General features: G+C 65.9%; 2 protein-coding genes across 4 annotated transcripts; one reads left to right on the top strand and one right to left on the bottom strand.

Annotated features, from left to right (window-relative positions):
* The first annotated feature begins 2,024 nt into the window (after positions 1-2,024).
* SLC25A39 (solute carrier family 25 member 39) lies at positions 2,025-8,199 on the top strand. 2 transcript variants are annotated; one of them, XM_063179035.1, is made up of 12 exons: positions 2,025-2,129; positions 4,429-4,537; positions 4,628-4,687; positions 5,152-5,196; positions 5,843-5,952; positions 6,075-6,142; positions 6,254-6,378; positions 6,519-6,692; positions 6,779-6,888; positions 7,026-7,107; positions 7,188-7,277; positions 7,357-8,199. In XM_063179035.1, exons 2-12 carry the CDS (start codon positions 4,441-4,443, stop codon positions 7,473-7,475), a joined length of 1,080 nt encoding a protein of 359 aa, XP_063035105.1. In that variant the 5' UTR covers positions 2,025-2,129; positions 4,429-4,440; the 3' UTR covers positions 7,476-8,199. The 2 variants fall into 2 exon arrangements, with proteins under 2 accessions (XP_063035105.1, XP_063035106.1); XM_063179036.1 differs by lacking the exon at positions 5,152-5,196.
* Positions 8,200-8,302: 103 nt separating this feature from the next.
* On the bottom strand, positions 8,303-13,686 carry RUNDC3A (RUN domain containing 3A). 2 transcript variants are annotated; one of them, XM_063179026.1, is made up of 11 exons: positions 13,533-13,686; positions 11,941-12,056; positions 11,669-11,802; positions 10,732-10,817; positions 10,518-10,607; positions 10,359-10,439; positions 10,082-10,247; positions 9,734-9,891; positions 9,445-9,582; positions 9,214-9,320; positions 8,303-8,991 (listed from the first exon to the last, which is right to left on the bottom strand). In XM_063179026.1, exons 1-11 carry the CDS (start codon positions 13,637-13,639, stop codon positions 8,849-8,851), a joined length of 1,326 nt encoding a protein of 441 aa, XP_063035096.1. In that variant the 5' UTR covers positions 13,640-13,686; the 3' UTR covers positions 8,303-8,848. The 2 variants fall into 2 exon arrangements, with proteins under 2 accessions (XP_063035096.1, XP_063035097.1); XM_063179027.1 differs by lacking the exon at positions 9,214-9,320.
* Between the last annotated feature and the right edge of the window lie 805 nt (positions 13,687-14,491).

Raw genomic sequence — 14,491 nt, 5'->3', positions numbered from 1 at the left:
AACACCCTGAGACTTCAAACTGAGCCCTGAGCTGCTCCCGTTCAACAGGCAGAGCTGCTGTGGCACCTGCACGTCACCTGTCCTTGGGAGCTCCGTCCTTCCCACAGGATGGCACTGCCCGGGCAGCAGAGAGGCCGTGGGCACCAGCTCAGGGTTTATCAGAGTTTGTCAGGGCAGGAGTTCAGCCGGCTCCGAGGCAGGGATTGCATCACACAGCCCCACAGCAGCTCCTGCAGTGATGTTGCCACACGAACGAGTCACCAGGAGCTCTGGCCTGCAGCCCTGGAGCTGTTATCTCTTTCATTCCAGCTGGGCAGCCCAGCTGTGCTGCCGGGGGGGGGGGGGGGGGGGGGGGGTCCGGGCGGGGTTCCGAGGGGCTTCGGGAGCCATCTGCTGTCATCAGCCCAGATTACAGCGAGGGGCTGACGGCACCAGGCTCCCTCCCACCCTCCCAGCACCACTGAGGTTGGGAAAGACCTCCAAGATGATCCAGTCCAACCTGCGACCCATCAACCTCATCGACCAGGCCATGTTGAGCCATTCCCTGGACACCCCCAGGGATGGAGACTCCACCACCCTCCTGGGCAGCCCCTGCCAACGCCTAATCACCCTTTCAGTGAAGAAACTCCTCCCAAGAAAATACCCAAATTTAACTACAAGCACAAATAAGAGCCCCTCAGGGAGATCACCACCTCAGCCAGAAGGATTTGGTGTTCTCCACAGGAAACACAGTGCTTCCAACACAGGGAAGGACTCCACGTGAGGGCCTGCAGCAAGCAGAGATGGGGTTCCAGACCCCCAGCATTAATGCCAGCTCCCACAGGCCCGGGTGGCAGCAGCAGGGCACTCACCCCCTGCTCAGAGGGCCGGGCAGAGCTGCAGGGAGCGTGGCACAGGACGGGGAGATGCTGGGTGATGCTCACAGTGCTCTGGGAACTGAGAGGCTTTGTTCCTCCGCGGGCAGCACAGTGGCACTGGGCCTGGCACGGCACCGTGCCCGTGTCCCAGCCTGATGCTGGCCCTGGCACGGCAAGCGTGCAACCCCGGTGGGCTCAGGATGGGGAGGGTGAGAGCCCAGGGCTTCAGCAGGGTGCGTGTGCAAGGCACACACAAGGCGTGTGTCAGGTGTGTACCAGGTGTGTACCGCGTGTCCGTGTTCCAGGTGTTTGTGTCCCAGGTGTGTCTGTATTCCAGGAGTTTCTCTATTCCAGGTGTTTCTCTATTCCAGCTGTTTCTATGTCTGTATTCCAGCTGTGTCTGAATCCCAAGTTCTTCTGTATTCCATCTCTGTCAGTATTCCAGCTGTTTCTGTGTTCCAGGTGTTTGCGTATGCCAGCTGTATCTGTGTTCCAGGTGTTTCTCTATTTCAGGTGTGTCTGTATTCCAGGTGTTTTTGTGTCCCAGCTGTTCCTGTATCCCAGTTGTTTCTCTATTCCAGCTGTTTCCGTGTCTCAGCTGTTTCTGTGTCTGTATCCCAGGTGTGTCTCTATTCCAGCTGTTTCCCTATTCCAGCTGTTTCTGTTTCTGTATCCCAGGCTAGTCTCTATTCCAGCTGTTTCTGTTTCTGTATCCCAGGTGTCTCTATTCCAGCTGTTTCCCTATCCCAGCTGTTTCTGTGTTCTAGGTGTGTCTCTATCCCAGCTGTTTCCCCGTTCCAGCTGTTTCCCTGTCCCAGCTGTTTCCCTGTCCCAGCAGTTTCCCCATTCCAGCTGTTTCCCGGTCCCAGCTGTTTCCCTGTCCCAGCTGTTTCCCCATTCCAGCTGTTTCCCGGTCCCAGCTGTTTTCCTGTCCCAGCAGTTTCCCCATTCCAGCTGTTTCCCCGTTCCAGCTGTTTCCCTGTCCCAGCTGTTTCTGTGTTCTAGGTGTGTCTCTATCCCAGCTGTTTCCCCGTTCCAGCTGTTTCCCCATTCCAGCTGTTTCCCTGTCCCAGCCGTTCCTGGCTGCCGCGGCCCCCCCGGGCCGGCAGGGGGCGCGGTGGTGCGCGGGGCTCATCGCGCATGCGCATGCGCGGGGCGGGCGGAAGCGCGGCGGAGGGCGAGGGGCGCCCATGGGGCTCCTTAAAGGCGCCGCCGGCGCGGAGCCGCCTCCCGGTCCCGGAGGGACGCGCCAAGCCTGGCTGGAATGAGCAGGTGGGGCGGAACCCCCGGCACTTCCCCCGACACCCCCGGTTCCCCCCCACGTCATCCCCGCTCGTGGTCCGGCGCGCGCGGCCGCTGCCTCAGTTTCCCCCGGTGTCGGGGCTCGTGCGGCCGCGGAGGGGCGTGGAGGCGGCCGCAGGGACCCCCGGGCTCCCCTCACGGGGAGGGGGCGCACCCCGGGCCTGCAGATCCTGGAGAGGGAGGTGTAGGGCCAGGGGAGGGGGCACAGCCCTGGGTTGGGGGGCTCGAACCCCTCAGGGGGCCGCAGGCTGCAGGCAGGGGGAGAAACCGCGCGGGGGCTCGGCCCCAGGATGGGGGGCCGGGGCTGCTCGGGGACACAGAGGAACTGTCCCTGCTCGGGGACACAGCAGAACTGTCCCTGCTCGGGGACACAGAGGAACTGTCCCTGCCCCAGGCCAGGCTGCTCGGGGACACAGCAGCGCTGTCCCTGCTCCTGGCAGAGCGCTCTGTGCCCCAGCAGGAGGGGATCCCCCCGGGCTGCAAGGTGGGCACCCCGCTTCAACCCCCCGAGGCCAAGGATTTCCCTCAGGCTCGGGGCTGGACTCAGCTGGGCCCTTCCAGCCCGGCAGGAGCCCCTTGGGCTCCCCCGCAGGCCCCGTCCCTGGGAATTGTTTGCATTAATTTTGTTTTCCCCCTTGTTGTCACCGCGCCGTAGGCAGCCCCACTGACAGGCCAGGCAGAGCAGGGCTCTGGGTTTGGGGACATATTTTATGGCTCTGGGTTTAGGGGTATATTTTAGGGCTATGGGTTTGGGGGTATATTTTAGGGCTCTGGATTTAATGGAACATTATAGGGCTCTGGGTTTGGGGGCATACTTTAGGGCTCTGGGTTTAGGGGTATATTTTAGGGCTCTGGGTTTGGGGGCATATTTTAGGGCTCTGGGTTTAGGGGTATATTTTAGGGCTCTGGCTTTAAGGGGTGTATTTTACCCTGCACAGAAAAGGGAGCAGCTCCCAGCTGAGAGGGGAGCTTGGACACCAACAGGAAGCCCCGGAGGTGCCCCAATGCCCAGCACCAGCAGCGGGGCTGTGCCGGGGCACGTCCCAAGGAGAGAGTTTATCAGGTGGGGCAGAGCTGGGAGCAGGAGATTTCCCCTGGCTTGCGTCAGGCTGAGCAGCAGGGCTGGGTCACGGCGAGGAAGGACCCGGAGGCAGCGCCCTGCCCGCGGCGCGGCTCTGGGGTCAGTGGGGCACGTGCCACGCTGCCAGGGCGCGATGGGTGCCCAAAGAGCGCCCACATCCCGGGGCACTGCAGGGCGTGGGCTCGCACAGGCCCAGCTCCCCGTGGGGCTGGCACATGGGCAGGGCTGGGATGGATCCAGCTCTCCCAGCAGGGCCGGTGCCTGTGCCAGGACAGACCCAGCTCCCGGGGGGGCTGGCACACGTGTGGCTTCAGGGGCAGACCTGTCCCAACTTGCAGCCTTGGTCACCCAACAATTCCTGAGCCCATAAAGGGGAGATTTATGACTTCTCTGACCTTGCGGATTGATGAGTCAGATGGTGAAGGTTTTTTGCTGCGTTCCCAGGCTTTAAAGAACCCTGGGTTCCCAGAGCCTGGAAGCTCTCCTGCTATGGCCCTGTCCCAGCATCATAATGATCCCCAGGCCGCAGCGAGGGGGAGCAGCTGGTGCTGAATGTGCCGAGGGTCATTCCTCCACATCCTTCTGGCTGGGAAGGGTGTGATATCCCCTGCTTCCCGAGGGCAGCACACCAGCCCTGGAGGCTGCAGCCTTGCCAAGCCCAGCGGGATCAGGCAGGAGGTTTCAGATGCCTGAACCCTTCCTGGGATTCTTGTTGCAACCTCACGAGGGGGATCTCCCCCTCGCTGGTGTCCTGCCCTGGCTGCCCTGGGCTCTGCTGCCACCCCGGCCAGAGCTGGGGAGGCTGTCACCGTCACAGCATGGCTGCTCTTTGGACTTTGTTCCTTCCTTTCCTTAATTTTCCGAGCGCAGGGAGGGGACAGTCCTCCTTCCCCAAGGACATGGAAGGCTGGGCTGTCTCCACCTCTGCAGCCAGGCTGGGCCTGCTGCCAGTGTGGGGCCAGGGGGCGTTATCAGGGCTGGGCTGGCCCTGGGAGCCAGTCCCTGTCACCCCCCAGGCCACGCTGATTGTGGGGGGCCCTCGGTGCCGTGTGCTGCAGCGATAGCACGGCGGGCGTGGGACACCTGTGGGACACTCTGCTGGGCTGGGGATGCTGGGGGGGCTCCAGGGGACCTCACCCCTGGACAGGGAGCCCCCCAGGCTGGAGCATCCTCTGTTCTGCATTGCAGGGGGACAGTGCCATGGCTGAGAAGCTGGCACCGAGCCCCGGCGGGGGCATCACGCCACTGCAGCAGATGCTGGCCTCGGGGACAGGGGCCATCCTCACCTCCCTCTTCGGTGAGCATGGTGTGGTGAGGTGGGTGCCAGGGTGGGGGGCTGGCACGGGACTGGCATGGCTGAGGGATGGTGTGTTTGGTGTCTTTGCAGTGACGCCACTGGACGTGGTGAAGATCCGGCTGCAGGCCCAGAGGACCCCCTTCTCCAAAGGTAACCCTGCTTGGGGCAGGGCGGGGGGCTGCAGCCAGTCCCCTGGCAGGGGTGTCTCAGCTGGCACAGCTGGTGGCAGGGTCTCTGCTCTGGAGCGTGGGGCCATGGCGAGGTGGCAGGCTACCATGGGCCCGGGGGCCCTGCTGGGGGAGCTGGGCTGGTGCTTGGCTCTGTCCTTGCCCCTCCACAGCCCCGTGCCTGGCAGCCCCCAGCCCTCCAGAGGCTCAGCCTGCTGCAGCTGCTGCCCTTTGTTCCAGTCTCCATGCTGCTCCCCTTGGGCTCTGCCCCTTCCTGTGTGGTCACCGGGCTGGGCCTGGCCCCAAGGGACTGGTTTGGTGACAATAGGAACTGCTTGGGAAGAGGCTGTGGGGGCATGCAGTCACCCACAGAGCTGTCCTGCTGCCCAGCCCCGGGTGGTGGCGTGTCCCCTGTGGTTGCTCAGTGTGTCCCATTGTGTGTTTCAGTGTTGGCAGCGCAGTCAGTGCCCTGGGGCGCTCAGCCGGCCACATGTGAGTACGCCGGGGGCTCCTGCTGCCAGTGGCTTTGCTTTCCCAAGCCTTCATCCTGGTTTGCTTCTCCACTGGTGGTGGCTTGGGCTCCTCTGGCTGTGGGGCCATCCCTGCACTGTGGGGGCTGACACTGTCCCCAGCCCAGGCTGCCCTGCAGCCCTGCTTTGGGGCTGGCTGTGCCTCATCTATGGGGATGTGTCGTGCAGCTGGCCTGGCTGTGTGTGGTCTTGTCACTCTGTCCTGCTGCCACATCAAAGTCCCCTTGGATTTTTCCTGACTGGTGTCCCTCGTGCCTGGCTTGGGAGCACAGTGGAGGGGCCAATGCTGACGTCCCCACTGTGCCGAGGCAGCAGAGCCAAGACCAAGTGAGGCATAAACCCTCTCCCGGTGCTGGCAGTGGGTCCTGCTGTGTGCCCACCCCTGCCATGGAGCTGGGTGTCCCCATGCCCTGGCTCTGGCCATGATCAGACCCTTGTGCAGGGTTGTTCCTCTCCTGCTCTCGGGCTGGTCCACACTGGGCCCAGGCACTGAGGGTTTGGCTCCTTCCTGGAAGATGTGGCAGCTTTGGGGTCAGGTGTGCAGGGCATGCATGGGGCAGAGGGGAAGGCTCTCCTGTGTGATGGCAGTGCTGTTGTTTCCTCCTCAGGGAAGTGTTTCCTCTACTGCAACGGGCTCATGGACCACCTGTACGTCTGCCAGAACGGCAGCAGCTGCACCGCCTGGTACAAGGCCCCCGGGCACTTCACTGGCACGCTGGTAGGAGCTCCAGGCATGGCCAGGGCCTCCCCACCCCAGAGGGGTCTCAGGGTGTTTTCTGGGGGTTGTTTGTCCTTCTCCCACCTGTAACTGCTGCCCCTGGTGCTCCGCTCTCTCCCCAGGATGCCTTTGTGAAGATCACACGCAATGAGGGCATCAGATCTCTGTGGAGCGGCCTGCCCCCCACCCTGTGAGTTTGGGGATTCTGGCTGCTACCACCTGCCCAGGAATACAGCTCCCAAGCTCCCTGCCAGCCCCCAGGGAGGCCATGTGCCCCTCACTGCCCTTCTCCTCCTCGCAGGGTCATGGCCGTGCCAGCCACCGTCATTTACTTCACCACCTACGACCAGCTCCGGGACTACCTGCGCACCCGGGTGGGGAGCTGGAACCACTACATCCCCCTGCTGGCTGGGGCCCTGGCCAGGCGTGAGTGCCCCTCCTCTCTGGGGTCCCCCATGCCCGCTCAGTGCCCACATTCAGTGCTGGCTCTCCTGGCACGGTGCCGGTGGCTCTGGGACGGCCGCCGGAGCGGACAGAGCTCACTCCCCGTGTCCCCTGTGTTGCAGTGGGTGCTGTGACAGTCATCAGCCCCCTGGAGCTGATCCGCACCAAGATGCAGTCCCGGCAGCTCAGCTACCGCGAGCTGCGCGTGTGCATCCAGTCTGCAGTGGCCCAGGACGGCTGGCTGTCCCTCTGGAGGGGCTGGGGACCCACCGTGCTGCGGGACGTCCCCTTCTCGGGTATGCTGGGGGGGCGTGGGGGCCCAGGGCAGCCCTGTGCTGCTGGGGGGTGCCCAGTGGTAGCCCTGGTGTCTCCTCTCCCCCAGCTCTGTACTGGTTTAACTACGAGCTGGTGAGGTCGTGGCTCTGCAGGCAGCCCTGGCTGGACGGGTCCACGTTCACGGTCAGCTTCGCATCCGGGGCCATCTCTGGCACGGTGAGTTTGGGATGCTGGGGCTCCCCTGGGGGGGTTGGTGCCTGTGGGAGGGAGGAGTGGGGCTGGGAGGTGACAGCAGAGCTGGCACTGGGCAGGAACGCCAGGTCCCGGCTCGCCATGCAGTGCCAACCCCACAGGTGGCCGCGGTGCTGACGCTGCCCTTCGACGTGGTCAAAACGCATCGGCAGATCGAGCTGGGAGACAGTGAGGTGCACCCAGGTGAGGGGCTGGCTCCAGGGGGGCACCCAGCACTGCCCAGGGGTGCCCCCCAAGCCTCACCTGCTCTCCTCTCCCCACAGTCACTGCCTCCAGGCCTTCCAAGCCTTCCTCCACCTGGCTGCTCATGCAGCGGATCCGCGCCGAGTCTGGCACCCGGGGGCTGTTTGCAGGTGAGGCTGTGCCCTGGTTCCCTGCTGGGGTTCTGGGTGCCCTGGTGTCACCCCCGGGCTCACAGTGCTGTCCTTGCAGGGTTCCTGCCCCGCGTCATCAAGGTGGCACCTGCCTGCGCCATCATGATCAGCACCTATGAGTTTGGCAAGAGCTTCTTCCAGAAGCTGAACCAGGAGCAGCAGCTGCGGGGATTGTGAGCAGGCCTGGGGCAGGGCTGGCCGTGGCCGTGCCCAGGGGACAGTGCCAGCCCTGCTCCAGCCAGGTGTCCCAGGAGCAGGGGTCTGCACTCGGCCGTGCAGAGCCCAAGTGCCTTCGTTCCTGCTCTGCCTCCCGCTGCCCGCACACGGAGCCAGGCCCAGCCTGCCCCACTCCCTGTCCCAGCCACTCTGAGGGACATCTGTGCCTGCTGCTGTGACACTGGGGGGATACGGAGCCCCCCACACCCATCCCTTGGGGCTGGACAGATGCTGCTGCTGGATTCATGGACACTCTGGCACGGATGGGGTGTCCCAGGAGACTTGGCCTGGCAGGAGGTGGAGCTGGGGCCGTGGCAAGGACCAAACCCCAGAGCTCGGGGGCTTCTCTGCCTGCCTGGGCCCCCCAGCCCTGCTCTGCCTGGGGATCTGCCCCTGCTGACCATCACTCACACACAGCCTCGCCTTGCTGGCTCTGCATGGCACGGGGACACGTCAGGACCCCCTCCCTGCCTCTGGACCTCTCCTCCCACTGGGGATGTCCCCATCCCCTGTCAGACCACCCTGTGTGGGGACAGACCTCACTGCTGCTCCGGGGGGCCATTGTGGCCCCCCTGCCCCATCCTTCCACTGCAAGGGCCTGCCCAGCTCTGGGCACTGCCCCCCTTACCCCGGGACTCATGGAGGGGACTTCTCTTCGTTTCTTAAATAAAATAGTTGTCTCTTAGTGGAAGGATTTCTCTCTGTGTGTTGGGGGGCTGTAGGGACACCTTGTGGCAGGGGGGCACAGGGGGTCTGTTCCCAGCTGGGGAGGTGGGTGACAGGCCAGCTCTGCTTGCTGCGTTTATTGATTCCTTTTGCTCCAACAAGGCAGATGGGGCAGAAATAAAAACCAAAATCACCCAAAACAACTCAAAACCCGGGGGAGGACGGGGAGGAAGGGGGAAGAAGAGTCCTCCCCCTGTAGTGGGGATGCTGCTGCAAGGGGGGCAGGCGGCCCCCACAGTGCAGGGGAGCTGGGGGAGGCCAGGTGGGCACCAGGGGCTGAGCAGGACGGACAGAGGGGCCCCGACAGACCCCCACCCTGGGAGGGGCCTGGCCCGATCCCCCCTCGCTCCCCAGCAGCTGTCACTGCCACTGTCCCCCCACCGTGGCACAGTCCGTTCCCCCAGTCCTGCGCCCCCATCCCAGCAGGTCCGTGTCTCCAGCCGGGGTCCAGGGTGGGGTGTCCCGGTGGGGAGGGGGCTGCCCGTCCCCAGCCTCCCCGGTGGGATCCGCGGCGAGTCCCTCGCGGTGCCCGGGGTGCGAGGGGGGCCGAGCTCGGTCAGTCCTGCGCCGTCAGGCGGGGCCGGGGGGCGGCGCGGGGGCCGGGGGTCTCAGCTGGGGCTGCGGGTCGGGCTGGCTTCCGTGCTGTCGCTCACCAGGCACTCGTTGGACTTGAGGCTGGCCAGGGACTTGCAGCTGGGCAGGGAGGCCAGGGAGCCGCAGAGCCCCAGCATGGAGGGCGTGGGGTCCTTCCCTGCGGGCACAGAGGGGCGTCACGGGGGGCTCGGGCTCGTGTCCCTGCCCTGCCACCCCGGGGGGACAGGCACCGCCTCTGCGGGGGCGACGGGGTGTCCCTGCGCTGCTGGGGCAGCACCCCAACCACGAGGAGGGGGCTGCCGGAGGCTCCTGACACGGGGGGCACGGGGGGAGACGTGCTGGGCCCCGGGGGCGCCCTATGGTGGGTCGGGGGTCTTACCCAAGGGCCCCCAGGGCTCCCCTTCGCGCTTGCCCTCGCCCAGGCGCTGGGAGTCGGAGCTGAGGCTGTTCTCGGCCGAGAGCTGGTCGGTGCTCACGAAGCTGTGCCTGCAGGGGGACAGCTCTGAGCCCCCGGGGCTGGCACAGCTCTTCTGCCCCTCCCTCACCCCGTGTGTCCCCCCCGGGGCAGGGCAGGGTGCTTGGCAGGGCTCTGCCCTCGCTGTGAGCGTACCTTCTGTACAGTTTGCTGTCCGAGCCGCTCTCGTTGCCATTGAGGGTCCCCAGGGAGGGCCACTGGTTGACCAGGGGCGTCACCATCTCCTTGGAGAGCTGGGCCAGCTGTGGGTTCTCGCAGGGGATCAGCCCCGTCCTGCAGCAAAGGCGGGGGCTCAGCGCCTGGCACAGCCACCAGCGCTGGGCACCTGCCGGGGGACAGGGCCCATGGCATGTGTGGGGCACTGGGGACACCCAGGGCCTGTGGGGCAGCCCCCCAAGCCCCCCGGCAGTGGGTCCCCACTCACAGCTGCTCCTGCAGCTCCAGGATGACGCCCTCCAGCTCCCTCTTCTCCAGCTGGTTCTGCACCATCACCTCCTCCAGCCGGAGCTTCAGCCGCTTGTTCTCCGCCTCCAGGTCCTTCAGCTGCGACTCCCGCAGCCTCACCAGCTCCTCCAGGTACCCCTGTGGGAGGCCACCATCAGTGGCGCCCCGCTGCCACCACCCCCAGTGTCCCCAGGGCCATCCAGAGTGACAGGGAGCGGCTGGGTCGCCGCAGCAGCAGGATGAGAGGCTGAGGGCACCACTGAGGCAGAGATGCTCCAGGCTGGAGCATCCTGGGGAAGCTGACGCCCCAACGGCCCCAGCCTGGTACCTTCTGGGCATAAACAATGCGGAATTTCTGCTCCATCTTGCGCCACTTGTTGTACCAGCTGTCCTCGTCGGTGACCAGGGGCAGGTAGGGGTGCTCAGGTGAGCTGTCCTCGCTCGTGCTGCTCTCCACACTGCCCCGCTCCTCCTCCTCGCTCAGGTAGTCATAGCTGGGGGGTGTGGGGGCTCAGCAGGGCTCTCAGGGCTTCGGGGAGCCCCATCGTGGTGCTGGGGCAGAGACAGGGGGGTCCCCAGCCCAGGGAGGGCGGCCCAGCTCCTACCTCTGCGTGAACTTCAGGTAGGGCGTGTAGTCGATGACCACGGGCGTTTTACCGTCCATCACCTCTCCCTTGAGGCAGAAGCTGAGCAGAGGCAGCAGGAGAAGGTCAGGGAACCCCGAGGCTGTCACTGAGGGGTCCCGCCGTGCCACCTGCCCCTACCTGAAGTCGATGGCGCTGAGCCCGATGAGCATCCCCGTGAGCACCGTGGACTCCTCCCGCAGCATGATGGCCCCGTCGTCGTAGAACCGCCTGTGGGGAGCACACGGCTGGCCGTGCCCCCCAAAACCCACCCTGGCACCCCCAAACCCACCCCAGCACCCCCACGCGCCCCGGGGCAGGCGTGGCCGTGGCCGGCGGGGCCGGGGCTGCTCACCTGGTGGTGCGAGTGTCCCGCAGGGCCGTGGAGATGTACTCGGACATTCGCTTCTCCATCAGCGCCACGCGGATCCACGCCCGGCCCTGCGAGGCAGCACCCGGGCACTCCTGAGGGTGGGGGCTGCCCCGGGGGTCCCCACATCCCCACCCACCCCCGGGAGTGGCTTTCAGCCCCTTTTTTGGTACCATGGGGAGCCACAGCTGCTGTTGTGTCCCAAGGGGCTCTGTGGTGTGGGAGGGAGCTGCAGGAGGGCAGGGGAGGGGAGCGAGGTGGGGGGACAGAGGGTGGGGATGGGGATGGGGATGGGATGGGATGGGATGGGATGGGATCAGTGGGATGGGATGGGATGGGATGGGATGGGATGGGATGGGATGGGATGGGATGAGATGGGGATGTAGATGGGTCCATGTACCAGGGTGGAGTGAATGGAAACAGGGGCAGGCACAGAAATGGATGGGGATGGGGATGGGGATGGGGATGGGGATGGGGATGGGATGGGATGGGATGGGATGGGATGGGATGGGATGGGATGGGATGGGATGGGATGGGATGGGATGGGATGGGATGGGATGGGATGGGATGGGGATGGGGATGGGGATGAGGATGGGATGGGATGGGATGGGATGGGATGGGATGGGATGGGATGGGATGGGATGGGATGGGATGGGATGGGATGGGATGGGATGGATGGGATGGGATGGGAATATAGATGGGTCCATGTACCAGGGTCAGGGTAGAGTGTATGGAAACGGGCAGGCATAGAAATGGGGATGGGGATGGGGATGGGGATGAAGATGGGGATGTAAATGTGATGGGATGGGGTGGGTTGGGATGGGGATGTAGATGGGTCCATGTCCAAGGGTCAGGGTGGAGTGAATGGAAACAGGGACAGGCATAGAAATGGGGACAGGGACAGGACTGGTGCCTTCCCAACCTTGGCCCTGGAGGTGCTGATGTTCTCCATGTTCTCGATGCTGCTGACGCAGTTGTTGGGCACCTTGCTGCAGGCCAGGCGGATGTAATCCCAAAACCCGCGCTGTCCATCAGAGCTGAACCAGCTGACGGGGCCTGCGGGCACCCACGGGCTGCTCAGGGGCTGCAGTGCCAGCACAGCCCCTCCGGCAGAGCTGGACACCCTCCCTGCTGTGTCCCCATGCACCGCGGGACACGGGGATGTGACAGGGACAGCCCCGGGGCCAGCGCTACCTTTGAAGCGGTGGCTGAGGATCTGCTCGAGGATGGCGGCGAAGTTAACGAACTCCTCGGAGGAGTCGTCGATGGGATCTGCCGTGTACTTCTCCAGAAGGGTCTTCACCGAGAACCTGGCCGGGGAGGGGGCACGGTGTCACAGCAGGGAGGGGACACCCCCAGCCCCGGCAGGCTCGGGGCTCTCAGCAAAGCTCTTTTGCAGCTGTTGGCTCCCGCTCCCGGCAGCGGGAAGAGGGCGTCGGGCTGGGCCGTGGCTCGGTGACCCCCCTGTCCCCGCGTCCCCAGGGACCCCGCTGCTCCCCGCCGTGCGAGTGGCCAGGAAGGGCGAACAAAGGCCCCCTTCCTCCCGGCCGTGCGCGGGCGGTGATGGCTTCCCCTTCCGCCCGGCCGCTCGTGCTCGGGCCGCAGCGGCAGCGAGGACAGGGCATGGGCCAGGCGCCGTGCACGGGGCAGGTGTTTGCCAGGGGGCATCGCCCCCTCTGCGGGCTCTGTGGGTCACAGCCGGAGGGTGTCCCCATCCTGGCGCTGAGGGCTGCAGGTGCCTCACGGCGCAGCAGTTGGAGGCGTCCTGGTGGAGATCCAGAGGGTCCCCATGCGGTGACAACGGGGTCTTTAGGTGCCCCCATGCCATGGCAAGGAGATCCACTGGGTGCCCATGTCATGGCAGCGGGGTGTGGAGGTGCCCCGTGCCACGCTGAGGAGCCCTGGGGTCCCCAGACCCCAAATGAGGCCCTGGGGGTCCCTGCCAGGCTGCCCAGGCCCGGGTACCTCCCACATCCCCCCGGCCCTGGGCCAGGCTCCAGCACCCCCAGCACCCCCAGCCCCTCGCCGGGCCCCCGGGGGTGTCACCGCGCCCCGGCAGGAGCCACCAGCCCCCCAAAGCCCGTCCCTGCGCCCCATTGCTGCCCCCCCATCCCGGTCCAGCCGCGAGTCTCCATGACAACGCTCATCCTCCATCCTTCATCCCCCATCCCCGCCGCTCCGGGGCCCTGACGTCACTTCCTGGGCCCCCGCCCGCATGGGGGTCCCCAACCCCAGCCCCCCCCCCCGCACCCCGCTGCCCCCAGCGCCCCCCGCACCCTCCAGATCCCCCCGACATCCCCGGCGGCCCCCGACATCCCCGCGCCGGCCGCCTCCATGTTGTCACTGTGTCCCCCGCCCTCTGTCTCCCCCTTCACGACCCTCCCCCAGCCCCTATAGATCCCCACAGCCCCCCCGGAACCCCCCGGAACCCCTTGGAACCCCCAGAACCCCCTTGGAACCCCTCGGAACCCCCAGAACCCCGCACCGCAGCAGCCCCGCGCCCCCCCTTTCCCGCATCCCCATCCTCCTCCTCCTCCTCCCCCTTCCAAACGTGAATTTCCCCCCCTCAAAAAGCGACCGCAGCCACAACAAACCCCCCCAAAAGGGCGAGGGGGCGGCGGGGGGGAGGGATGAACCCCCCAGCCCTCCCCAGCACGGCCCCTCCCCGCCCCCCATCCCCTCCATCCATCCCCACCGCCGGTGGTCGCTTCTCCCTCCCCCCGTCTCCCCTCCCCTCCCCTCCTCCGCTCTCGCCCCCCTCCCCATTTCGCGGCGCCCCCCCCCACCTGCAGACGGTGATGAGGTTTTTCCTCTCCACGGCGATGTTCCTGGAGGAAGCCTTCTTGGAGGAGAGCCCCAGAGCCATGGCAGCCGGCACCCAGCTCGCTTCCATGCACGGCCCCGGCGCCGCGGCCGCGGGCGATGCCCCTTCCCCCGTGGGGACCCCTCCGGTGCCGGCCCCGGCCCCGCGGGCCCCGCTCGGCGCTCGCTTTGCTCCGCCGGTGCCCACGCCACGGGCCGTGCGCCGCCCCCCCCCCCAAAGGGATGCTCGCTCTCCCCGCCCCCGGCCCCCCAAATCTCCCTCGGGGGGTGGCGGGGGCACGGCGGGGAGGGCAGGGCCGGGGTCCCCCCCGTGGGTCACCCCCTGTCCCTCCCGGCGTGGCGAGACACTGGGGAGGGGGCAACCCCGGGGTTTAGGGGGTCTTTTGTCCACCCCCGGATGTTTGGGGAGCCTTTTGCCCACGCCCGGCACCCCACGGGGTTTTTGGGGGTCTTTTGCCCACCCCTGGCACTCTCCAGGGTTTTGGAGGATGTTTTGCCCACCCCCCACACCCCACGGGGTTTTGAGGGGTCTTTTGCCCACCCTTGGCACTCTCCAGGGTTTTGGAGGATGTTTTGCCCACCCCCGGCACCCCACGGGGTTTTTGGGGGTCTTTTGCCCACTCCCCACACCCCACGGGGTTTTGAGGGGTCTTTTGCCCACCCCCGGATGTTTGGGGAGCCTTTGCCCACGCCCGGCACCCCACGGGGTTTTGGGGGGTCTTTTGCCCACCCCTGGCACTCCCCAGGGTTTTGGAGGATGTTTTGCCCACCCCCCGGCGCCCCACGGGGTTTTTGGGGGAGTCTTTTGCCCACCCCACGGGGTTTTGAGGGTTTTTGCCCACCCCACGGGGTTTTGAGGGGTTTTTGCCACCCAGGCTCCAGCAGGTCGACAGCACCCCGTGCCTTGCCCTGCATCATCCCC

The sequence above is a fragment of the Melospiza melodia genome, chromosome 30 (assembly GCF_035770615.1).
Source record: "Melospiza melodia melodia isolate bMelMel2 chromosome 30, bMelMel2.pri, whole genome shotgun sequence".
Lineage (NCBI taxonomy): Eukaryota > Metazoa > Chordata > Aves > Passeriformes > Passerellidae > Melospiza > Melospiza melodia.
The sequence above is the reverse complement of the archived record's forward strand: the minus strand, read 5'-3'. Positions and strand labels throughout refer to the sequence as shown.

What these genes read in the sequence shown, in the direction of transcription:
- RUNDC3A (XM_063179026.1), bottom strand. Translation starts at nt 13,639, where the DNA reads ATGGAAGCGAGCTGGGTGCCGGCTGCCATGGCTCTGGGGCTCTCCTCC. An exon ending in AACCTCATCACCGTCTGCAG is followed by an intron (nt 12,057 to 13,532) that starts GTGGGGGGGGGC and finishes CTCCCCGGCCAG; the next exon opens with GTTCTCGGTGAAGACCCTTC. An exon ending in GCATTGTTTATGCCCAGAAG is followed by an intron (nt 9,892 to 10,081) that starts GTACCAGGCTGG and finishes GGCCTCCCACAG; the next exon opens with GGGTACCTGGAGGAGCTGGT.
- SLC25A39 (XM_063179035.1), top strand. Translation starts at nt 4,441, where the DNA reads ATGGCTGAGAAGCTGGCACCGAGCCCCGGCGGGGGCATCACGCCACTG. An exon ending in GAGGACCCCCTTCTCCAAAG is followed by an intron (nt 4,688 to 5,151) that starts GTAACCCTGCTT and finishes TGTGTGTTTCAG; the next exon opens with TGTTGGCAGCGCAGTCAGTG. An exon ending in AGACAGTGAGGTGCACCCAG is followed by an intron (nt 7,108 to 7,187) that starts GTGAGGGGCTGG and finishes CTCTCCCCACAG; the next exon opens with TCACTGCCTCCAGGCCTTCC.